This window comes from Oncorhynchus gorbuscha, linkage group LG18 (genome assembly GCF_021184085.1).
Source record: "Oncorhynchus gorbuscha isolate QuinsamMale2020 ecotype Even-year linkage group LG18, OgorEven_v1.0, whole genome shotgun sequence".
NCBI lineage: Eukaryota > Metazoa > Chordata > Actinopteri > Salmoniformes > Salmonidae > Oncorhynchus > Oncorhynchus gorbuscha.
Window position 1 is genome coordinate 52,554,537 of NC_060190.1, and position 24,554 is coordinate 52,579,090.

At 44.9% G+C, this 24,554-nt stretch overlaps 2 protein-coding genes across 6 annotated transcripts in view; both read left to right on the forward strand.

Moving 5' to 3' along the window:
• pank4 (pantothenate kinase 4 (inactive)) overlaps positions 1-11,857 on the forward strand; it is a 21,015-nt gene extending 9,158 nt beyond the window's left edge. Inside the window, exons 6-20 of one of the 2 annotated variants that reach the window (XM_046311328.1) lie at positions 1,746-1,899; positions 2,482-2,663; positions 3,139-3,220; positions 3,377-3,477; positions 3,804-3,809; positions 4,405-4,560; positions 4,679-4,791; positions 5,000-5,087; positions 5,332-5,483; positions 5,625-5,680; positions 5,794-5,843; positions 6,043-6,147; positions 6,316-6,416; positions 6,502-6,570; positions 10,319-11,857. In XM_046311328.1, the coding sequence (XP_046167284.1) occupies positions 1,746-1,899; positions 2,482-2,663; positions 3,139-3,220; positions 3,377-3,477; positions 3,804-3,809; positions 4,405-4,560; positions 4,679-4,791; positions 5,000-5,087; positions 5,332-5,483; positions 5,625-5,680; positions 5,794-5,843; positions 6,043-6,147; positions 6,316-6,416; positions 6,502-6,570; positions 10,319-10,574 (1,671 nt within the window). In that variant the 3' untranslated portion in view covers positions 10,575-11,857. The remainder of the gene's footprint in view (positions 1-1,745; positions 1,900-2,481; positions 2,664-3,138; positions 3,221-3,376; positions 3,478-3,803; positions 3,810-4,404; positions 4,561-4,678; positions 4,792-4,999; positions 5,088-5,331; positions 5,484-5,624; positions 5,681-5,793; positions 5,844-6,042; positions 6,148-6,315; positions 6,417-6,501; positions 6,571-10,318) is intronic. The other variant, XM_046311329.1, reaches the window with a different exon arrangement.
• Positions 11,858-12,472: 615 nt separating this feature from the next.
• Positions 12,473-24,043, forward strand: LOC124003711 (draxin-A). 4 transcript variants are annotated; one of them, XM_046312252.1, is made up of 8 exons: positions 12,473-12,648; positions 15,323-15,478; positions 19,387-19,912; positions 20,241-20,464; positions 22,324-22,444; positions 22,956-23,048; positions 23,229-23,318; positions 23,465-24,043. In XM_046312252.1, exons 3-8 carry the CDS (start codon positions 19,408-19,410, stop codon positions 23,575-23,577), a joined length of 1,146 nt encoding a protein of 381 aa, XP_046168208.1. In that variant the 5' UTR covers positions 12,473-12,648; positions 15,323-15,478; positions 19,387-19,407; the 3' UTR covers positions 23,578-24,043. The 4 variants fall into 4 exon arrangements, with proteins under 4 accessions (XP_046168208.1, XP_046168205.1, XP_046168206.1 ...); XM_046312249.1 differs by lacking the exon at positions 15,323-15,478; XM_046312250.1 differs by lacking the exon at positions 15,323-15,478 and having other exon boundaries at positions 19,390-19,912.
• Positions 24,044-24,554: the final 511 nt, after the last annotated feature.

A 24,554-nucleotide genomic window follows, 5' to 3' on the forward strand; every position in this document is an offset into this window, starting at 1 on the left:
TGACATCTATTATTTTGATTTCCAACCTATGAACACGATTATATCAATGGAGCCAATCGCATTATCACACTTGACAGAGAAGTCATGTACAGTGCATTCAGACCCATTGACTTTTTCCACATTTTGTTACGTTACAGCCTTATTCTAAAAAATTATTTTAAATCAATCTACACACAATAACACATAATGACAAAGAAAAACAGGTTTTATAGAACTTTTAGCACATTTACATATGTATTTTGACCCTTTACTCAGTACTTTGTTGACACACTTTTGACAGCGATTACAGCCTCGAGTCTTCTTGGGTATGACACTACAAACTTGGCACTTGAATTTGGAGAGTTTCTCCCATTCTTTTCTGTAGATCCTCTCAAGCTCTATCAGGTTGCATGGGGAGTGTCGCTGCACAGCTATTTTCAGGTCTGAGCTCAATAAGGGTTCAAGTCTGGGCTCCGGTTGGGCCACTTAAGGGCATTCAGAGACTTGTCCTGAAGCCATGCCTGTGTTGTCTTTGCTGTGTGCTTATGGTAGTAGTCCTGTTGGAAGGTGAACCTTTGCCCCCGTCTGAGGTCTTGAGCATGTTTTCATCAAGTATCTCTCTGTACTTTGCTTCGTTCATCTTTCCTCCATTCCCTGCTGCTAAAAAACATCCCCAACCTGGTGCCAGGTTTCCTCCAGACGTGACGCTTGGCATTCAGGCTAACCAGTTCAATCTTGGTTTCATCAGACCAGAGAATCTTATTTCTCATGGTCTGAGAGTCCTTTTAGGTGCCTTTTGGCAAACTCCAAGCAGGCTGTTATACCTTTTACTGAGGAGTGGCTTCCGTATTGCCACGCTACCATAAAGGCCTGATTGGTGGAGTGCTGCAGAGATGGTTCTCCCATCTCCACAGTGGAACTCTGGAGCGACCACCGGATTCTCGGAACACCTCGCTCACCATGGCCCTTCTCCCCTGATTGCTCAGTTTGTCTGGGTGGCCAGCTCTAGGAAGAGTCTTGGTGGGTCCAAAATTCTTCCATTTAAGAATGGTGGAGTCCACTGTGTTCTTGGGGACCTTCAATGCTGCAGACATGTTTTGGTACCCTTCCCCAGATCTGTGCCTCAGCACAATCCTGTCTCTGAGCTCTATGATCAATTGCATTGACCTCATGGCTTGGTTTTTGCTCTGACATGCACTGTCAACTGTGGGAACTTATATAGACAGGTGTGTGCCTTTCCAAATCATGTTCAATCAATTTCATTTACCACAGTTTGACTCCAATTACGTTGTAGAAACTTCTCAATGATGATCAATGGAAACAGGATGCATCTGAGCTCAATTTTGAGTCTCATAGCAAAGGGTCTGAGTACTTATGTAAATAAGATATTTCTGTATTTTATTTTTTATAAATTTGCAAACGTTTCAAAATACTGTTTTCGCTTTGTAGTTATGGGTTATTGTGTGTAGAGTGATGAGAGATTTAATTTAACCCATTTTAGAAACGCAAAGTAACTAACGTAACAAAATGTTGAAAAAGTCAAGTGGTCTGAATACTTTCTTTGGTCAGCTAATCTGGTGTGTGTGCAAGTATTTATTTTGCAGGGTTCATGTCAGTGGAAACTGCACCAATCGCCACGCTAACCACCTAAGCCCCATTTTGATCCAGAAAAAAACATGGATGTTACAATATAGCTTGGCTATCTGGGTTAAAGTGCTGTTTTTAAAACTACTGTACTCCCATGTCCTCCTGCTCTCACCTCCTAGAGATTTGATGAACTACTTCAGTTGGCTTCGAAGGGGCAGCACACAAGTGTTGACATGCTAGTCAAAGACATCTACGGGGGATCTTATGTGTCCTTGGGCTTGACTGGGGACCTTATCGCAAGCAGCTTTGGAAAATCTGCTACGGCTGACAAAGGTAAAGAGGGAACAGAGCCCTTGCAGTATGTTTATTCTTTGGCCCCATAACCTGTTTTTCATTGTCTTAAGGAGCGGACTCCCTGGCATGCAATCTACCTGCGGAAGCTGGTGGGAGGACCTATAGGAGGACAGGATCATTGTAATTGCTGAAATGGAACGGAGTTAACATATGTTTGATACGTTCCATTCCAGCCATTACAATGATCCCGTCCTCCTATAGCTCCTCACACCAGCCTCCACTGCCATATACTGTAATGTAGGTTACATTCCTGTTTAGCACTAACAGATTGACTTCTAACCCAGTTACTGTGGCCTTGTCCCCTCTAGGCTGTGTGGTTACTGTTGAGAAATAGATGAGGCAGACAGCCATGGAGGCAAAGCAAGCAACTCATTCACTCACTCTATTAGATAGTTAATGTTTTAATGTAATGCCAATAATACCTGAGACAGTCAATATATAAACCAACACTGTACTTACTTCAATGGGACCTTGGCTTGTTGTCTAGAGTGACTCCATGTTTCTGGCTCTTCACTTGGCTGTATGTTGACATACTTCTACTTTTGTTTCCTCCTGAATTAGAGTTCTCTAAAGAAGATATGGCTAAGAGCCTGCTCCATATGATCAGCAATGACATTGGGCAGCTGGCCTGCCTCTATGCCCGGCTCCACAACTTGACCAGGGTCTACTTTGGGGGTTTCTTCATCCGAGGACACCCTGTCACTATGCACACCATCACTTACAGTATCAACTTCTTCACCAAGGCAAGCCCCCCCAATACCTCCTAAACAAGCGTTTCTTTCTCAATCTAGGTTTTGCTCTCAGGTACATTTTTTTTAGCTCTAGATTTAGCCCTGAAAGAGCTTGATCTGATGTCAGCTGACTAAAATCAGGGCCTGGCTCAGAGCTTGAAAACCAGCAATAAAATCTGCCTTGCTGTATTTACACAGTAGCATGGAAATATACCCTTTTTCCTGAATTCAATGTCTTTGGGTTCTGTTACGCAGCAGGTAACAGAACCCCACCTAACAGAACTCACCTCACAGGTAAATTATTTACATTTTCAGATGGAGACATTTGTGTGGGCAGTTAAAAAAAAAAAAAAAAAAAATATTGACATGACAGGTTTGATTATATTGTCCCCATAGGCTACTTTTACATGATACAATCTGCAAGTGTAATGAGAGTTAGAAATGGTTCCTTCTGACTGGATATGTATATTGTTTTTTTTTGTTGCAGGGGGAAGTCCAGGCGCTGTTCCTGAGACATGAAGGCTATCTGGGGACTATTGGTGCTTTTCTCAAGGGAGCAGAGGAAGACAGTAAGTTGATGTTTTCCTCTATGGACTTTCTTCATGACAGAAAGTGGCACTGGCAGTCATGCCTTATTACTCTCTTTGTTTGATTTGCATTTTCCTGTTGATGAGAAGTTATTTTTGAGTCGTTTTCACTGGTATTATAATTGTCACTTTATCTAGATCCTAACCAGTACAGTTGGGGGGAGAACTATGCTGGGAGCTCTGGCCTGATGAGTACCTCTCCAGACCTGAACCCCATGCAACGTGCACGCAGTGGAACAGTAAGTCCTTTGTAGAAGAAAATACCTTAAGGTCAGCTTTGGACCACTAGGGTGCGCTCATAACCCACTTGTTGCCATTTAATTTTGGTGACATTTCATTAACCATTTTAGCAATTCACCCCCACCACCCTTTTATCTGATTTCTGAGATAATTGTAGATTTGATATTTTCTGGGGAAATGTCACCACCGCTGTCCTTTTTAAAATCCACAGGCCTGGTGTGACAACCTTCATTGATAATTTCATCTAACATTTGATTGTTTTCATCTCTTCTCTTCATATCCACCGTATCTTACATCTGTTTACCTACTGTAACCCTTTCCTCAGTTTCCCGTAAGTACTTCCTCATGCTCTGTGTGTAGTGGTTTGATTAGGGCTAAATATTTCCTCATGCTTCTGGCTTTGTAGCTCTACACCTGCCCTAACATTCACATTTGGTTAAGTAAGGTTTCAGAGGGACAATTGTTGCATTAACTGCCAGATGCCAGCCTTTTCCTTTCAGATTGCATTGTTTAACAGCTTTAGAAGTGTTGCTTTTAGCAGTCACTGGTTTGAATTGTGTTATAACCAACCTTAAAGTCACCTGTGACACTTTAGAATAGTAATCAGGTCTATTCACCTTAGACACTGAACTTAAAAGTATACTCAAGGCACTGATAGGTGTGAGGAGTCCGTATAGGGTACATCTAAACTTTGATGTGTGTGTCGACTGCACTGACAGTGTAATTGTCCCTGAGTGATATGGAGCTTGACACATGCTATTGTCAGCTCACTGACCACTAGGTGGGGAATTTAAAACAGATATATTGGCATTTTTTTTGTGACGTTTGAAGGAGTCTGGTTGCTTTGGTTTTTACTTTGATGAGTGCATGAGTGCATTAGCCCAGCACTATTTGCAGTGCTTAGTGTGTCTCTTGTCCGGCTCCAGTTTGACATGTTGGAGATGGATCGTCTGGAGAGGCAGCTTGTGAATCTGCCCCTGCTGCAGGACCCGTCCTCCTACATCCCAGACACAGTGGACCTCTCAGAGGATGCCCTTGCACGGGAGTACTGGCTCTACTGCTTTGAGGAGGCCCTGGATGGGGTAAGAGGCAGAGCATCTTCTACTGGTCTATTCATCAATACACACACATTGCACACACAGCGAGTCCTCAACCTGGTTGCTTTTAAAATTGCCGATCTGGGTGATGTGCTTTGGACAGGTGGTAAAAAGAGCTGTGGCCAGCCAGCCTGATCTACCAGAGGCTGCTGAACGAGCGGAGAAGTTCCGGCACAAGTACCTGCACAAGCTGCAGACCCTCCGCCACCAGCCTTTGTAAGGGGAGCCACAGCTGCAGATCCTTTTTAAAGGCTGTTAGACTACTAGAGCTGTTTCTTGATCATTTATGTAGATGCATATCTTTGAAGGCCTCCCAACTAGTGGAATAAATTGACTCTTGTACATGATGAAGTCTCACTGTTTCCTGTGCAATCTGTATGTGTTTTTGTCTGCTAATGTAGAGTACTTCTCTTCTCACCTGTAGTGCTTATGGATCCCTCACTGTCAGAAGTCTTTTAGACACAAGAGAACACTGTTTAAACGAGTTCAACTTCCCTGACCCCTACTCGAAGGTTTGACTGGATTCTATAGCACTATTTTTCCTATGTTCACGGTTCCCAATACATGCTCCAGTGCTTCTCTTTTTCTGGTCATCTAATGATGAAGCTTACACATGTGGTCTTGGGTGCATTTTGATGTCATTTCATGTCCACTTGCCTTAATTAGTGTCTGTCATTATATGATTTGCTAATGTGGTAGATTAGCTGTGAGAAGATGAAAGCTTCTGTGTCTCAGTTTTGTCTTCATCTTCCACAGATCAAGCAGAGGGAGAATGACATGGCCCTCAAGTACTTCCAGAAGGCAGTCAAGTCCCTGGAGGAGCTGAGCTGGGAGCAGAGGCAGTTTGCCCTGGTCAGGGGCCTCCTGGCTGGGAACGTCTTTGACTGGGGAGCCAAGGCTGTTTCAGAGTGAGTCTGCACTCCTTAATTTGGGACAATGGATGATTATTATGACAAATTCTGGCTATAATATAATATATATATGTATATTCTTGAGAATTATATGGCAATTTTGAATGAACAAAGACTGTCGCTCACATTTTCACTTAGTGTTCTGGAGTCTGATCCGGAGTTTGGCTTTGAACAGGCGAAACGACAATTGGAAGGTATGAAAGCCCTTGTTGACTGGGAAAACATTTTGATATTTAAATGGATCCTGCATTTTATATTGCTGCTGTAACCTACGTAGGCTACATAATGAGTCATGTTTTCTCCATAGAGCGGCCGTGGCTTATCGACAACTATGACCAATGGCTCGAGAGACTGAATGTAAGAATTTACACTGTTTTCTGACGTTAGTGTTTAAATGGATTATTTTAGCTGTATTCTTGTTTTGGGCCACATCCTAACTTAAGCTCCACAGAAGTTCTGTGCCTGGATCTCAATTTAGGATTTGTCCAAAAGATGTGTATGACTTCATGCTGTGGAACAGTAATTGAATACCATGCCTACTGGCTTTCTTTTGCAGGGCCCACCTCATAAGTGTGCATTATTTTTCGTAGATAATAGTGGAATAGACATCATACTGGGAGTCTTCCCATTTGTCAGAGAGCTTCTCTGCAGGGGAACAGAGGTAAGGAACCACACTGTCCACCTCCTAATATCTTGAAACGTTGTCACCTTCACCACCCCTTCAAATACACACTGGATTTAATAAAACAAGATGACTGAAGCAAGATTAACTTTTTTCCACTTTATGATCTTTTTGGGCCTTTGACACCCTGCATTTGCTTTTTTCCAGGTAGTCCTTGCCAGCAACTCAAGCCCAGCTCTGAATGATGTAACAAACAATGAGCTGCAGATCTTGACTGAAAGAATAGCTGCAATGGATCCAGTCATACAGTGAGTATTTAAATCTTTTAGCACTGCATTTGTGACTGGATTATGGATACAGTGATCCTTTCCCACCATTTCATTTGTTTTTCAGGTCTGCTGTGAAGGAGGACAGGTTGACGCTAGTCCAGAGTGGCTCTAGCTCTCCGTGCTTAGACTTAAGGTTTGTTTTATTTCCTTTGTATGAATTCTATTTCAACTTTACATACCTGTGTTAACTATGTTTAAAAAACAACCTTACTGCAGGAATGTCCACCAGAGCTGTTGCCAGAGAATTGAATGTTAATTTCTGTACCATAAGCCACCTTCCAACGTCATTTTAGAGAATTTGGCAGTACGTCCAACCGGCCTCACACCACGCCAGCATAGACTTCCACATACGGCTTCTTCTTCACCTGCGGGACTGTCAGACAAGCCACCCAGACAGCTGATGAAACTGAGTTTGCACAGCCAAACAATTTCTGCACAAACTGTCAGAAACCGTCTCAGAGAATCTCATCTGAGTGCTCGTTGTCCTTACTAGGGTCTTGACCTGACTCCAGTTTCAGCGTCGGTACCGACTGCAGTGGGCAAAGGCTCAACTTCGATGGCCACTGGCGAAAGTGTGCTCTTCACGGATGTATTCCGGTTTCAAGAGTATCGGGCATATGGCAGACAGAGTGTATGGCGTTGTGTGGATGAGTGGTTTGCTGATGTCTACATTATGAACCCCACCGCCACCATTGGGCACTCTATGGTATGGGCATGTACCAAAGCTGAAGAACATGTGCACATCCAGGTACTTTCCACAGGTGCTGGAGTTGTAGGCAAACTCATGGAAAGCAGAAAGGAAAATGCCGCACTCATGCTTCCAGGTGGTATTTATTAACAACGTTTCGACCCTTCGGTCTTCATCAAACATCCATATCCCAGGTGAGGGTGGAAGGTCCTATATATAGGGGCAGTACTGAGTGACATCACTTCCTGAAACGGGAGGTAATTATTTTTATATTACGTAGTTTCACAATATTAACATTCAATGGATCAAAAATATATGATCATACACAGGGAATGTGATCAATATTTACAGTAATATACATACAATATTCAATTAGGATTTTTAAAACTATTTAGACATTGAAACTATAAAAATGGTTTCAAGTCAAACTCCTCCATTAAGGCCAAGAGAAGAGTTTGTTCAGCAAGATTCCCTTTGAAGAAATTAACTCTCAATGTCCCCTCCCCTGTGTGACATCTTGACCATTTCTATTCCAATGTATCTCAGAGAGCTAATAAGATTCCAGCGTGTACAAAATGATCAGTAACCAGATTTTGTCTCACATGTCGGGGCAGCAGGGTACCCTAGTGGTTAGAGCGTTGGCCTATTAACCGGAAGGTTGCAAGTTCAAACCCCCAAGCTGACAAGTTACAAATCTGTCGTTCTGCCCCTGAACAGGCAGTTAACCCACTGTTCCTAGGCCGTCATTGAAAATAAGAATTTGTTCTTAAATGACTTGCCTAGTTAAAAGGTAAAAAAATAAAAAATATTGCTGCAGTGCTCACTGATCCGTGTCTTAAGGCTTCTACGGGTTTTCCCTATGTGAGACAGACCACAATGACATTTTAAACATGTAAATAACATTGGTGGACATGCAGGTAAACAGGCCCTTGATCTTAAGTATTTGTCCTGTACGAGGGTGGGTAAATGAGTTGCCTTTGTACGTAAAGCTGCATTGTGCACATCGGCCACATTTGTGGGGGATATTTAAAAATGGGTTTCAATTGTGGGTCAGTATCAATGTACCAGTTCTTATAGTATGGGCAGGCATAAGCTACGGACAACAAACACGTGCATTTTATCGATTCCGGTTTGAATGCACAGAGATTCCGTGATAAGATCCTGCTATTGTCATGTCATAAATGTTTCAGCATGATAGTGCACTGCTCCATGTCGCAAGGCTCCGTACACAATTCCAGAAACTGAAAATGTCCCCGTTTTTCATGGCTTGCATACTCACTAGACATGTCACCTATTGAACATGTTTGGGATGCTTTGGATCGATGTGCACGACGGCGCGTTCCAGTTCCCACCGATATTCAGCAACTTCGCACAGCCATTGAAGAAGAGTGTGACAACAGGCCACAATCAACAGCCTGATAAACTCTATGCCAAGGAGATGTCGCACTGCATGAGGCAAATGGTGTTCATGTCAGCTACTGACTGGTTTTCTGATCCAATCCCCTACCTTTTTTTAAGGTGTTTGTGGCCAACAGATGCATATCTGTATTCCCAGTCATGTGAAATCCATAGATCAGGGTCTAATGAATGTACACTGCTCAAAAAAATAAAGGGAACACTAAAATAACACATCCTAGATCTGAATTAATTAAATATTCTTATTAAATACTTTTTTCTTTACATAGTTGAATGTGCTGACAACAATCACACAAATGATCAATTGAAATCAAATTTATCAACCCATGGAGGTCTGGATTTGGAGTCACACTCAAAATTAAAGTGGAAAACCACACTACAGGCTGATCCAACTTTGATGTAATGTCCTTAAAACACGTCAAAATGACACTCAGTAGTGTGTGTGGCCTCCACGTGCCTGTATGACCTCCCTGCAGCGCCTGGGCATGCTCCTGATGAGGTGGCTGATGGTCTCCTGAGGGATCTCCTCCCAGACCTGGACTAAAGCATCCACCAACTCCTGGACAGTCTGTGGTGCAACGTGGCGTTGGTGGATGGAGCGAGACATGATCTCCTAGATGTGCTCAATTGGATTCTGGTCTGGAGTACGGGCGGGCCAGTCCATAGCATCAATGCCTTCCTCTTGCAGGAACTGCTGACACACTCCAGCCACATGAGGTCTAGCATAGTCTTGCATTAGGAGGAACCCAGGGCCAACCGCACCAGCATATGGTCTCATAGGGGGTCTGAGGATCTCATCTCGGTACCTAATGGCAGTCAGGCTACCTCTGGCGAGCACATGGATGGCTGTGCGGCCCCCCTAAAGAAATGCCACCCCACACCATGGCTGACCCACCGCCAAACCGGTCATGCTGGAGGATGTTGCAGGCAGCAGAACGTTCTCCACGGCGTCTCCAGACTCTGTCACCTCTGTCACATGTGCTCAGTGTGAACCTGCTTTCACCTGTGAAGAGCACAGGGCGCCAGTGGCGAATTTGCCAAACGTCCTGCACGGTGTTGGGCTGTAAGCACAACCCCCACCTGTGGACGTCGGGCCCTCATACCACCCTCATGGAATCTGTTTCTGACCATTTGAGCAGACACGTGCACATTTGTGGCCTGCTGCGAGGTCATTTTGCAGGGCTCTGGCAGTGCTCCTCCTGCTCCTCCTTGCACAAAGGCGGAGGTAACGGTCCTGCTGCTGGGTTGTTGGCCTCCATGTCTCCTGACGTACTGGCCTGTCTCCTGGTAGCGCCTCCATGTTCTGGACACTACGCTGACAGACACAGCAAACCTTCTTGACACAGCTCGCATTGATGTGCCATCCTGGATGAGCTGCACTACCTGTGTGGGTAGTCACTTGTGTGGGTTGTAAGACTCCGAACCACTCCTTTATTGGGGGTGTCTTGCTAAATGCCTATAATTTCCACCTGTTGTCTATTCCATTTGCACAACAGCATGTGAAATGTATTGTCAATCAGTGTTGCTTCCTAAGTGGACAGTTTGATTTCACAGAAGTATGATTGACTTGGAATTACATTGTTGTTTAAGTGTTCCCTTTATTTTTTTGAGCAGTGTATTTCAATTGACTGATTTCCTTATGAACTGTAACTCAGTAAAATCTTTGAAATTGTTGGATGCTACATGTATATCTTTGTTCAGTGTAGTTACTAAGTCATTTCTTCTAATATACATGTTTTAAGGTTATTCCTGTAAATATGATAATTTCTCTCCTCAGCCGTTTGGACAAGGTGTTGGCTGGGGTTGTGCGGGAACGCCACACAGACCTGGTGATCATCGAGGGCATGGGCCGGGCCATTCACACCAACTACTATGCCTTGTTGAGCTGCGAGAGCCTCAAGATGGCCGTCATCAAGAACTCCTGGCTGGCTGACCGACTGGGAGGCAAGCTCTTCAGTGTGGTCTTCAAGTACGAGGTGCCACTAGACACTAAACCTACCACCCTGGATCATGCTCCTGTGACTCCTTCATGATCTCATCACTCTCCTTTTAAGTCTGATTATGGGACAGGTTGAACTGTTTCCGGTACAAGTTGGAGAGGTCCAGCTAGCTGTGATGGTGTTGACTTCACCGACTCATGATGATTGATATGCAGATTGTACAGGGAGGAGTTTTTAAGATCAGTTTCAGTGGGCTTTGATTGATTTGAAAACTTGGCAGCCTATTTTAGCAAGGATGTCAAAACAGGGTAGAGTATAACATCGCTTAGTAACCTCAATGTTTAAATGTCTTCCTTTTTTGAATATACAACCGTACTTTGCACCATCTTGTGTTCTTGCAGATTACTGCCAACATTGTAGTTATGGTATCAGAACAGACAAACTTGTCAGTGGTAGAGGTGTCCTCTTTGCAGATTGACTGTCAATGCAAGTGAGATCCTCTACTAACTGCATTTATAGACAGGTTATTAGTACCCTGCTGTTTACTTACAGCATCCCAATGGTTACCATGACAACAAGGTGCCCCTTTCAGTGGTGAAGAGATGCTTTGCGAGTGCTGTGCTACCAGGGTAATTATAGCAATCTGTGGTGATGCTTCACAAATATATGGTAGATGTGCCTTGAGGTGGGAGTGATAAAAAGCATAGCTCGTTCAAAATGTAACCAACCTGGTTTAATTTCTATTGCAGGAGAAACATGGGTGTTTGTTACCAGGGGCTACATGAACGTGGCTTTTCTATGGGTTTGTGTTTAGTCTTCCTTTTGAATCCCAAGATTTTCCTCCTTTCATCACTGCCATTAGGTCAAATGAGATTATTCACTTAATTGTGATGATCATTGCCTGAGAAGCTAAAATGTTGCAGGGAATTTTTGGCACTTTATTGAGGGGTTAAAAAATGTAATTACAGAAGGTGGCAGTATTTTCATGTGAACATGAGCTCCTAACAACCAAATTAATGATACGGATATTTTGTTATTCATTGGATGTTCTGAGAGCTGTCAATCAAAAAAGTGTATTTAAGGTAATTTTATAGTTTAATGTGCGATCTTTTTTTACATTGCTGGCAGCCTTTGTAAATTCAAGGAGTTTTTGTTGGGTTGAGGCATTGCTGTCCAAATGTTTCCATGACTTTATTTGCTTAACCTGTGGATTGATATTGTGTATTGTCATTTGTAAATACATGTGAAATAAGTGTAAATAAAATTAATTTGCATTACATGGGTTCATGATGACATTTAGGGAAATTATTGTTCTCTTTACAATCACTTGTAATTAAATGTGAATTTATTTTATTAAAGTAATGCAATTTCTCTTAGTTAATTGTGTTGATTTTGGAGGGCGGTTTTTAAGGAATTTTAGGGAGTTGAGAGGAGTGGATAACTGCGAGGATGTGAGGGAGTACAACGCACTGCTCTAGAATCATCAAAGCGTTTTTAGTGCCGGTGGCGCTATGTGAGAATGGAGTGCTGGTGTGTGTGGCACAGTAGTTGCTCGCTGTGCGCTCTTGCTGGGGAGTCATATGCTTATAATGCGCCGTGCCAAGCAGGGGGTCCTCCACAACATGCTGTGCCTCAACTTCTTCATTACCCCCTACTGCCACATGAACGGATGCTGGTTCTTAAGTTATACAATATTCTTACACAAGAAGAAACCCAATTCTGTTTTATTTTTCCTGCGAAATGATTAATTGATGCACACTTGTGTACGTACACACTTTGCGTACTACTTGTTTCAATGTTCAGTTCCCATTGCATGTAGGAAACGTTGATATAATTCACGGTGATAATTGTGATCAAAGAAGGAATACATTTCGACAGTTTCTCACTTTACCGGCCAACACTGGCGACAAATTGATATTCCCATGCGCCTCATCTAATGGGACAAACGCTGACATAAATCTCCGCATGAACGCGCATACGGTTACGCGCTTCCAGCCGGTGACTTCAAAAAGCAGATAGAATCGCTACGACCAGCACACAGACCCTGAACGGAGCCTACACAGACGGAATTAGAGTCCTGTGCGCGTTATCAAACTATATCGGTCCTCCCATATGACTGAATTCCCTTTGCAATTAATAGTCAACCTCAACGGATTAACCAACGCGGGTAAGGTCATTTGTCAATTTATTCAAGTGTTAAAGAAGGTTCTCTGTCGCAATAACGAACTATTGCCAACCAAATGTGCCACCTGTATCATTCATTAAGCTTTATATTGTTGCATTCAATAGACTACATCTTGTACTAGCTAGTGCATTAATAACACCCACTTTCTTCTATAAAGTTATTAGGCTATATGAATGAACTCCACTGAAGGCAAGATAGAAACCGTGGCGGCCAATTATTCTAAATTTAAAGACATGTGAAATTGTTTGCCTTTTTATTATACCCAATAGTGCCTTCAGTATTCCTAATTGCTTAGTGGTACGTTTTATGATAATCTTATCTGAACTTAACTGTGTTCTGTTATTTGGCATAGGGGAAAGTCATTCTGATATTGGAAATAAAATATGTTTTTGTTCTGTATCTTGAAAATAGCTCAAAGAGTATTAATGAACATGTTAAGAGAGACAATCATATATTGCAATTATGTAGAGAGAGAGTGAGAGATTTTAGGTAGGCTGTCTCCTTGTGAGATCATGCATTTTATTAATCAACTGTAAGTGAATATAAAGCAGAGACGTGGGTGTACAATATTTGTGGACTCATTAATAAGCCTGTTAATTAAAAGCAAGCCAATCAGCAGGAATGTGAATGTGATCCCTATGAGAACTGTGGAGAGACCTGATTGTGAAGCTCCCGGCAGGGCGATCTGGGGGTCACATCCAGTCCACGTTCACTATTGAGAGACATTTCATAAAAATAATAGCAAACTCAAGGAAAATATGGAAAGATGAATCATGACTTTATGGTAGCCTAACCAAGCATTAATTAACTAAAGTTCTTCCTCCATTCCACGTACGTAGATAACTTCCTAATACACTATCACTATGCTGCCTCTTCATATAATGTGTAGGCTAGGTAAAGCAGTGAGCTGTGCCAATATAGCAAATCTCCTCCACTATGGACTACATTGGTGATCTAAACCTAGCGTGCCACCATCTCCATGTCTTATAATGGAGGAGATTTGCTATGCTGTCAACAGTGATATTTTCGGGTTCAAGGTTGGTTCAGTCTGATTGGTTGTTGTTGTGTTTTGGTTTTTGAACAGTGGACCCAGCTGGTCTCCTTGTGTGACATCAAATGAGAGAGAGCGATTCCACTGTCACTGTTCCAATTAACCCTGCCCTGGATAAATTCTCTCTCTCTCTTACTGTCTCTCTCTTACTGTCTGTCTGTTCTCTTACTGTCTGTCTGTTCTCTTACTGTCTGTCTGTTCTCTTACTGTCTGTCTGTTCTCTTGGCCTACCCTCCCCCTGTCTCTTTGTCTCTCCCTTGTCTTTCTCCTCTCAGTGGGATATCTGTAGCTCTGTTCTCCTGGTGCTGTTTGTGTCTCAGAGCGTTGCTGGAACGTGTTTCTCTCTCTGCTCTGTGGGTATCTGGAGGAGGTTGCCCCGCTGTGAGTGTGTGTGTGTGCACTGAGCGTGCTCTACGGGAAGATAATGGACACATTGCGGGATGTCTGTGATGTTGCTGTGCAACCGTGGCAATGTTCGATCTTGCCCCACATCTGTTGTACCTGCAACGAAATTGCCACAGAATCAGTTTGTGCCTCTTCTCTGCATCGGCTCACTTGCTGACAGATGGGCCTTCCTTATGGCTCTCATCACACTGAGCAGTTTCCAGGGGCTCAGATGACAATGCTGCACACTCAGAGCTGCAAAAGCTCCCAGTTGATGGTATGAAATCTCCAATATTGTTCTCTCGAGAGCTGAAGAATTCAAACTGTTTAAATCAGCGGTCATAGAGCTCGCCAGCTTGTAGTCCTAAGACCCAGAAATGAGTTACCTCTGGTTCGTTCAGCTGTTCCTATGAGGAAAGAATATGGGATAAATGCCGAAAATAAGGTCTGAGATTAACACAGGCTGAAGAGATCTTATATGTTTTGTTCTATGACATATCAGTCAGTTAACATGACCTTTAGGGATTATATTGCCATTATGTGCTCAAAATTCACAAAAAGTGACTTTAGCTGCTGAAGATGATCTTATAGAACAAAATGTATAAGATCTCCTAAGCCCATGTTTACCACATACCTTATTTTTGGCATTTATCCAAAAACCCTACAAAAACTCCATTCATTTTCCCATAGGTCGAGTTAGTGCCTACAAAAAGACGCCATTACTATTGCTCTCTATTGATTGGGCAGTTGAAAGGCTACTTGCTGAAACAAATTTTTCTAGTGCTTTCAGTAGCTTTCCTGAAGTATTTGTTGAGAAATCTGATGGAAATCAGACTTATGAAAGTTAAGTGTTGGTAAAACATTGAGAATCTTATGTGTTTATTACATGGCGAACACCTGATGAACAGCATATTTTAATCTGCTAATAGATACATGAATGCATCCATTGACTCTTTAAGTCTGCCAAATGATTGAGAAATCAATCCTCTCTTGGGCATTTAACTATACAGGCTATTGAATGATCTTTTTCTCTGCATTCTTATTTTGACTAGAGTGTACAGTTATCGCAGTGGATCACCAGCTGTGTTTACCACAAGACCTCCCATTTGGTTTTGTTTTGGGTGTGGGGGGGGGGGGGGGGTGGTTATTGGCATTGTTCACTGGGGGAGCAAAGAAAGGATGGTGAATTAGTCATGCGTTTCTGGTCTGGTTGGTGTGAAGTCTGTTGTTCTCCAGTGAGCCATATGTGATGGGGACAGGGACCAGAGTCCACCTGAGCCCAGCCACTCCCTCCCTTCCTGACTTCCCATTGTCGTCTCACTCTCACATTACACAGAAGGCACACACTCTGCAACCTGACGGAACACTGCTAATCAGGTAAATCATCTGATATAAATGTGCTTTTGGACATGGGCCTGTAATCTCTTTATGTAAACCCAGAATGATTCCGGGAGTTTTTGGATCTTTGTTGGTCGTTCTTCGTGGCCACGCTGGTTGCTAGGAGAGACAACAGGACAGGAGCAGATGGCTTCTGGAGGCTTGTGGCCCAGCAGGTGAAGTTATCAATGAACATAAAACAGAGTCCACTGCCAGCCCAGTGCCACTGCTTCGCCTCACCTTGCCTCGCTGCTCCCCTCCCTACCAGGCCCTCTTCAAACTATCATTTCAGCTGTGTCCATGATCTGTTGTAAGCTGGGCTTCTGTGAAGCATGTTGGGGCCTGATATTGATGAGCACTGACCAATTGGTCATGGACCAGAGAGCGGTCTCAGATCTCAGTGTTAAATGAACCAGGCCTCAGAGGTGGCCCTTTGCACTCGCTGCTAGATTACCCATCATCACTGGACCTACCTCTGTCTGAACACTAATTCATCTCAATTCATATCATCTCAGTTGTTCAATAAGTTGTTCGATATGTTCATAGCTTTCCATGTGTATATAAACTGAAGGTACACCTCATACTGTATCCTACTCCTCCTCATGTGTTCTCAAAGCCCTCTCTGTCTTCAGAAAGAATTTCACGCTTGGCTTGGCCACTTGGTTTTGCCCCCCTGGCCTGGCCACCGCCTCGGCGCCAGATGCTAACCCCTGCTGCGTCCTACCTATATCACACAGCGCTGTATAATACACTGTTTAGTAGGGGCTGCTTATCATCAGAAGATGCTGAGAACTCCACCCCAGAGTGCTCTATTTCCACCCCCATCCCGAGTCTTCTCAAAGGACCACCTGTTGACGGCTACATCAAAGGCCCAAAGGAGCAGGGGCTCTGCTAGGCAAGGATGCTCTTTGCCTCTGTGCCCCTCTCTGTTACCCACCGCCTTCCTTTTAAGGTGACAGGGCTATTCAGGCTCCGACTAGCAGTCCACTCCGTTTCTATGGAGGCGCCCCTTTTCTCTTTATGTGAGAGAGAAATATTTGTGGTGCCATTCAATCAGAATGCTGCTCAGCCTCTGTCTGCGCCCTATTATCTGCACACTCATTTCAGAGGACTCTGTGATCTCCAATATGAGTCTGGGCTCAGTCAATATGTACAGTACGTCGTGTGCATTTTGATGCTGTTTGCTGCTGTCTATTTTTTGGGACTGGTTGGTATGTTCGTTTTGTCAGCAAGGCCTCATGGTTCTCACTGAGCAGACCAACAAGCTAGAGTGTTTTCTTGCGATGTCATTTTTCTGCGAAGTCTCTCTGCCCTGTGATTACAAATACCCTTCTCTACCACAGCAGTGTCAAATGTACAGGGCTGGAGGATGAAATAAAGCCTGACCAAACACTTTGTGTGGGAAAGGGCACTGTACCTCTCTCTCTCAGACACACTGTAAGGTTCTAGACGATAAAGGTCTCACCTCAGCAGCTACCGTCCCACTGTTGTTTGCAAACTGCACAGTGGGTAGAACTCCCTCCAGAGACAGGCAAGAGATAGCAGTTTGTGTCTACTCCCCATACAGGCCTGCTTGCAATAGCACCACACATTCCCCTTGACAGCAGTTGCTTCTCCTCCTCCCCATAACGCAATCTCCTAGTCCTGGCCTGTTTTCAAAGTACCTAAATAACTCAGTGTAAACCTCAGGGTGGAGTGTTTTTGAAAGTGCGTGTGTGTGTGTGTGTGTGATTGAAGAGGCAAGGCTATCGACCCACAACACCCCTGCAGCAGCAGGTCAATACTTCTCCCCTATAGATTTTCTGTATGGGCCGCACCGTCGTCTGTCTTTAACATAAAAGAGTGGCCTGCCAGGGGCAGAGCAGTCATGCTGCGTTGCCAGGGCGATGGATGGTCCAAACCCATCAGAGAGGAACAGAAAGCTCACCTTGTTCTTTTTAATAAACAACCCAAATGAACTCACATGAACTAGACCAGGGGGTTAGAAACAAGGACTCTGACATTTTACTAGGACATCCCGAGTTGAATACAAATGAAGTCGGTCAGTTAGCTAGTGGTTATTAGTCCTCAGGCCCCATGCCCATATTCTCAGAAAGTCCCACTGTCCCAATCCCCTTTTTGATTTCCATAGTGCGGTCAGTGGCAGTGCCACTAATTGGGTTATGTCATTATGTCTCAATCATATCGACCTCACACTTGATTCTTACTGTTATAATAAATAGACAGGTGGGTTGGAGATGCAGCTCCTAGAGCCCACAGGTATACATACTGCAAGGCTGTGGTGGAGAACGGCTGAAGCATTTTATGATGAAGAGGATGACTGACCGGGAAATTCATTTTTACAACACATTTTTACAGCACTAAGGGTCTGTATGTCTCTGTCCTATATAGGCTCCTAAAGAGCCACTGCAGCTTGAGAGGCTAGCACAAGAGGGTAATGATTACTGCTAAGACTGATGAGTGCTGCCGTAGCACAGCAACAGGGATGGTGGAAGGGTGAGTAGGCTATGATAGGGTGGTATGGAGCGCTTCTGGGAACAGAGGACAAGGGAACAGTGTACTGCCTGGGGTCTTCCGAGGAGGATAGTGTGGCTGCCTGGTGGTGGACTCCATGGCGGAGGAGGATAGTGTGGCTGCCTGGTGGTGGACTCTATGGCAGAGGAGGATAGTGTGGCTGCCTGGTGGTGGACTCCGTGGCAGAGGAGGATAGTATGGCTGCCTGGTGGTGGACTCCATGGCAGAGGAGGATAGTGTAACTGCCTGGTGGCAGAGGAGGATAGTTTGGCTGCCTGGTGGTAGACTCTATGGCAGAGGAGGATAGTATGGCTGCCTGGTGGTGGACTCCATGGCAGAGGAGGATAGTATGGCTGCCTGGTGGTGGACTCCGTGGCAGAGGAGGATAGTATGGCTGCCTGGAGGTGGACTCCATGGCAGAGGAGGATAGTGTAACTGCCTGGTGGCAGAGGAGGATAGTGTAACTGCCTGGTGGCAGAGGAGGATAGTGTAACTGCCTGGTGGCAGAGGAGGATAGTGTAACTGCCTGGTGGCAGAGGAGGATAGTGTAACTGCCTGGTGGCAGAGGAGGATAGTGTAACTGCCTGGTGGCAGAGGAGGATAGTATGGCTGCCTGGTGGCAGAGGAGGATAGTATGGCTGCCTGGTGGCAGAGGAGGATAGTATGGCTGCCTGGTGGCAGAGGAGGATAGTATGGCTGCCTGGTGGCAGAGGAGGATAGTATGGCTGCCTGGTGGCAGAGGAGGATAGTATGGCTGCCTGGTGGCAGAGGAGGATAGTATGGCTGCCTGGTGGCAGAGGAGGATAGTATGGCTGCCTGGTGGCAGAGGAGGATAGTATGGCTGCCTGGTGGCAGAGGAGGATAGTATGGCTGCCTGGTGGCAGAGGAGGATAGTATGGCTGCCTGGTGGCAGAGGAGGATAGTATGGATGCCTGGTGGCAGAGGAGGATAGTATGGCTGCCTGGTGGCAGAGGAGGATAGTATGGCTGCCTGGTGGCAGAGGAGGATAGTATGGCTGCCTGGTGGCAGAGGAGGATAGTATGGCTGCCTGGTGGTGGACTCTATGGCAGAGGAGGATAGTATGGCTGCCTGGTGGTGGACTCTATGGCAGAGGAGGATAGTATGGCTGCCTGGTGGTGGACTCCATGGCAGAGGCTCAAAACCACAGGCGCTCACAGAGGGATATCACACCAATCAGCAGTGACTGATGGTGTGAAACACTATGTTCTGTAGGGATTCAACTGTATAGTTGAATGTACTCTGGACTTTCTGAGAAGTATAGCTCACCAGCCCAGTCCATTGTGTGTTTGTGTCATCATAATGTAGCTGCTTCTGTCCATTTTTGTCATGTAAAATATAGAATGAGTGTACTGAAAACTGTTGTATTTTTACAGCAGGTGGCTCTGTGGTTATAGATGATGTCTTCATCCTGGTGTCTGCCTCTGGCTCTCCTGTTCTCCACTCTGGCTGTTTCACACAGCGCTGAACCTGGCTCCACACATGCAAAGAGGAGACTGGCACAGCCCTTGCCAGGCAGTGGCAATGCCCTCCAGTACCCTGATCAGGGCTTCCAGAGCCACGGGCATGGGCACGGTCGGGAGCGTGGAGGGGGGCATGGTGGCCAGGGGTCCCGCGGTGCCAAAGCCAGTTCTGGGGCTGGGCTTCTCTCCCGCAGGCCCCTGCACCCCGCAGCTCGGCCTGAGGATGATGGGACGGGTCTGGAGGGCCTGAACCCGGTGAGACTGGAGATGGGTCCTGTGGGCAGGGAGCAGGAAAAGGGTCGTGGGAGCTTCAGGAACCCGTCTCATGCCCGAGACAACCACCCTCTGGGGCCACGCAAGGGGAGGGGCCAGGGGCATGGGCACCACTTTGACCAGAGGAGACATGGAGGTCGGAGAGATAAGAGTCGGCTCACTAAAGGTGAGTCCCCAATGGATCTAGGGTTATCAGATAATGAGCCGTGAGCCTGTTTGGGATTAGTTCTCTATAAATGTAATATAAAGAGTTCTAAAAGAGCACAAATACTAATCAATTTAAAAACATAATGTTAAATGTTGTGATTTTGTTATAGGGCATTGATAAATTGATTAAGTATTTTAAGTAGTTGACCTTATACTTAACAATGAACAAAAAAAATGTAATACATTTTTCTTGGCAACAGGGAGAGATCTTGTTAGGTGTATATGATAATGTCTGGCTATCCTTTACCTCCCCCACCCCTGTTCTGTCCTTCTCTCCCTCATTGTAGGTTTTCTCCCTGAGCCTGAGCTGGGCTCTGTTCTGAAGAACAGGGATCTGTCTGAGGAGGGATCTGTCTCCTCTGCCGCTGCAGCCGCCTCCTCTCACAGATTGACCCCGCCCACTGAACCCCCCTCCCCCATCTACGTGGTCTTTGGCTCCGGCTCCTATGCGGTTTCCACGGTGATGAGCGAGCATCTCCCAACGCTGCCCCCAGCCTCCACCAAACCCCAGGTACCCCATAAAGACATATGAGTGCTTATTAGAAATACCATTGTCAGTTGTGCCTCAGTGTTGTAGGGTTTATAGAGATACGTGTTCATGGTAAAGAAAGAGCGACTGTTTTTCCTATTTGGAAATACCTAGGCTCCATAATGGGCTTAATGTATCACATAGCTCATTATTCATCTCAGAAAAGCGAGGAGACAGGCTTTTTAAATTACCTATCAGTTGAGGGTGGTTAGAACATAATAGCCAATATGGTAGACTGGTCTCAAGGGTTTTTAGATATGATGGATATAGTTATGCTAATCTACATAACACATGCCTTGGGGGTCAAGTTCACACCATCATTGGTCAAGTAGTAGAATACCCTCTCTGTTACTGTCTTGGTTATTATGTATTCCTGTCTGGTAAATCCATGATTAAACGTCTAGGAGGCAATGGGCTCATTTGTATGAGGAGGGGGGTTGTAGAAGTGTGGTGGGTGAGGTGTAGCTGCCTGGCCCCTCCTCCTCATAGCCATCTGTCAGTCACTTTCTCCCAGTATGCTGCCTGCCATCACAGCGCTCACACACACAGAGTTAGATATCTTTTCTGCTCCTCAAATATAAATACTCCTTCTCTATCATCCATCTATTTATCACAGGATGCTATCAAACCACCAACACACTCATTAGACTGGTAAATACCAGTACTCATCTGTTCCGAGGAGCCTACTCTTTGTCTGTGGTGTTCTCCTCTCCCAGGCCCATGGTGTTTTCCTCTCCCAGGCCCATGGTGTTTTCCTCTCCCAGGCCCATGGTGTTTTCCTCTCCCAGGCCCATGGTGTTTTCCTCTCCCAGGCCCATGGTGTTTTCCTCTCCCAGGCCCATGGTGTTGTCCTCTCCCAGGCCCATGGTGTTTTCCTCTCCCAAGCCCATGGTGTTTTCCTCTCCCAGGCCCATGGTGTTTTCCTCTCCCAGGCCCATAATTCCAGAGTTACTGTAGTCCTGTCTGGCTTTACTGGCCTCTGTGAGTGTTTGATGTCTGGTCTGTCTGACTGCTTGGTATGCTGTTTACAAGCTGCCGGAGAACCTTGGAGACCGTGTGTATGTCTTTATTCAGGAGCTATCAGATACCGGCCTGAAGTGGAAGCCTCGCTTGGAGTGGACCTGGGTTCAATGACACAGGGATGCTGGGAGCGTTCTTAATTCATATTTGATTCCGGCTGCTGGCTAAATAAACAGCCAAGCACTAATATCCCACATCTAATTGATGTTCCTCAATATTTCCTCGGGGTGAGACAGAATGAGCTGGGATCAATGTGCACCAGAAGCCTGGTTGGTCCAGTCTCTCTAGACATCACCAGGAGACCTCTCAATGTCAAATTGACTTCATAATAACCTGCTATTATTTTGTTAACACAGCCCAGAGGTCCAGGGGATATGCATTATGTAAAGAGTTTTGTTGAAGTTTATGACATATCGGTTTTTGCTGAGTAATTCTCAGAGGAGTTGTTTTGTTAAATTTGACTTCAACTTAAAATTGCTTCGGCTCAGGGTTTAATATTGTAGGACATTGTTGACAGTGTTGGTAAAATCACAGCTGTGTGAATCAGCACAGGCCTTCTCCTCTGACCAGTAGTAACACTACCATCTGATGTATGTATGCTGCCTCAGGTCCATAAACAGTGTAGTGGGTAGCCATATCCTCAGTAGCCAACTGATTGCCTGTAAAGCACTCTGGGGTGTGAAGTCCTGGGTGTTCACAACTAACAGGCTGTTTTATGGGCCAGGTGTCAGTGCACATCAACACCCCAACAGAAACATACTGGAATGTAGTTAGAGACCAATGGTGTGAGGCTGTAATGGGGTATTTTCTCTGCATTACAGAAGTCTGGCCGGGGAAAGATGCAAGGAGAGGTGATGCCCACACTGGACATGACTCTGTTTGACTGGACAGACTACGAGGACATGAAGCCAGTGGACGCCTGGCCATCTTCCAGGAAGAAAGGTCAGCACTTTAGATGTTTTGAGAAGATACAGCTAATGTTAATGTTGGTGGAAAGTCACACATGAATGTGTTCACTCCACCACCCCCAAAAAACATACAGATGTAGGATCTTAATTTGAGCCAGTCTACTGCAGCAGGAAAATAATCCTGCAGCAACACGAAATCTGAATTATTATGTGGATTATAATTAATGGACATTTTTGTAGGGGTTGATACATTTTCATAATGTGGAAATGACAAACTTCAGAATCCTTTTAAAACCTCAAATACACTACAAATGTAACAAAAGTTCTGCTATAACAGGGTGATCATATTAATGTCCTACATTTGTAATGATCCCTTGGCATGTACTGAACACGCAGCACAGAATAAACACGTGTGATATATCTGTTATTTCTATTGACATTGAAGTGTTTGCTTGATTGTCCATCTGTTTGTCTGAGCCTGGGTTGAATCATTCAGTCCAAGTACTTTATTGGCAATCTGTTGTTTGTTGTTTTGCATGCTGAAGACAAGCGGCGCAGTAAGAACCTGAGCAGTGGCAATGTGACAGTGGACACTGATGCCATCGAGCCATGTGACCACCATCTGGACTGTCTCCCAGGTCAGTGACTAAACTGTCGCTCATCCACTACTCTCCTGACCTTTGATCCTTGACCTTTGACTACTCCGGTCATGGTCTCCTGAAGGATCGTTATGATAAAGGCCATGTGACGGTTGAAACATTTGTTTTTAAATGTACAACCAGAAGTCACATGGTTTCTCCCTCCATCCCCTCCTATAGGCTCCTGCTGTGACCTGAGACAACACGAGTGTAAGCCTCACAACCGGGGCCTCAACAACAAGTGCTATGACGACTGTATGTGCGAGGAAGGTGAGTAAGGGATGTATCAGGCGAAAGCCACAGAACATCAGAGATTTTGAGAGAACACAACCAACAAACAGTAGGTGATAAAGGTATTTTTCTATATGTCAGTAACCTGCTTGTCCATCCTCTATTGTCCTATTACTTTGTCTAAGGGTTCCGTTGCTATGCCAAGTTCCACCGGAAGCGTCGAGTGACCAGGCGAAGGGGCCGCTGCGTAGTGCCAGAGTCAGCCAACAGTGACCAGGGTGCCTTCATCACAGTGTGAGGGGTGACAGACACACACCAGAGGCCCCCACACACACCACAAATTGAACATGACCACTCCCTCTGACAAAACAGACAGAACACAGGTTATACATCACCTGACAGTGATAGTTAATTCAGCATTTTCATACTACCAACTCATATCATCTCCCCCACTTCAATGCCACAAAATCATGTACATGTATGTTAGGTCCAAAACAACAACTGTGCAGTGTCTGATTATCTGTGTCCTGTACATATGAATGTCTTTTCTGAGAATGGATTGATTACCAATTGCTTTTCTACTGATAATGTTACACTACTCTTTAAAAGGTAATTAGTATGATAAGCAAACATGTTTGTTTGAGTTTCCTTTTATATGTTTAACTATATGTTTTATTTATACAATACTTCAAACAGAACTCTCTGTCTATATTGTGTTTTTTTTCCCAACTTAATTGTATGTGATTAAATTCTTGTACAATGATGACGGTTGTCACTAGTGTTATTGAGGGTTGATCTTTTGGGTGTAGGATTTAGCCATGTCAAATGTCCAGGACCTCATGTTACATCATACCACAGAGTTTCACATGATACAGAGGGAGCTATGGCTCATGTGAGTCAGTGGGGGTTCATGTCCTTTAACCATTTCATGGACAGGCAGGGCAGAGGCAGGCTTGGTTAAGATTCTTATCATTATGCTACCTCTATGGATTCAGTTTGTTTAGTCACGGGGATCAGGGTCTTTTATGAAACATTATACTCCATGACACCAGTGAGGATAATTCTTCTCAGCACTCTGTGTGGAGACAGATGTGAGAGTTGGTTCCAAAGAGCCACAGGAGCTCTGAGGATGGGGCTGTATGCCCCCTGCTCTCAGTGGGATGCTGTGTGTCAGAGCCCAGGGCCTCCTGGAGGAGGACAGATGCTGTCTCTCTCACTTTCTTTCCCTGTCTCTCTCTCTCTCTCTGCTTCTATGCAGGTGACCTTGATCCTCCA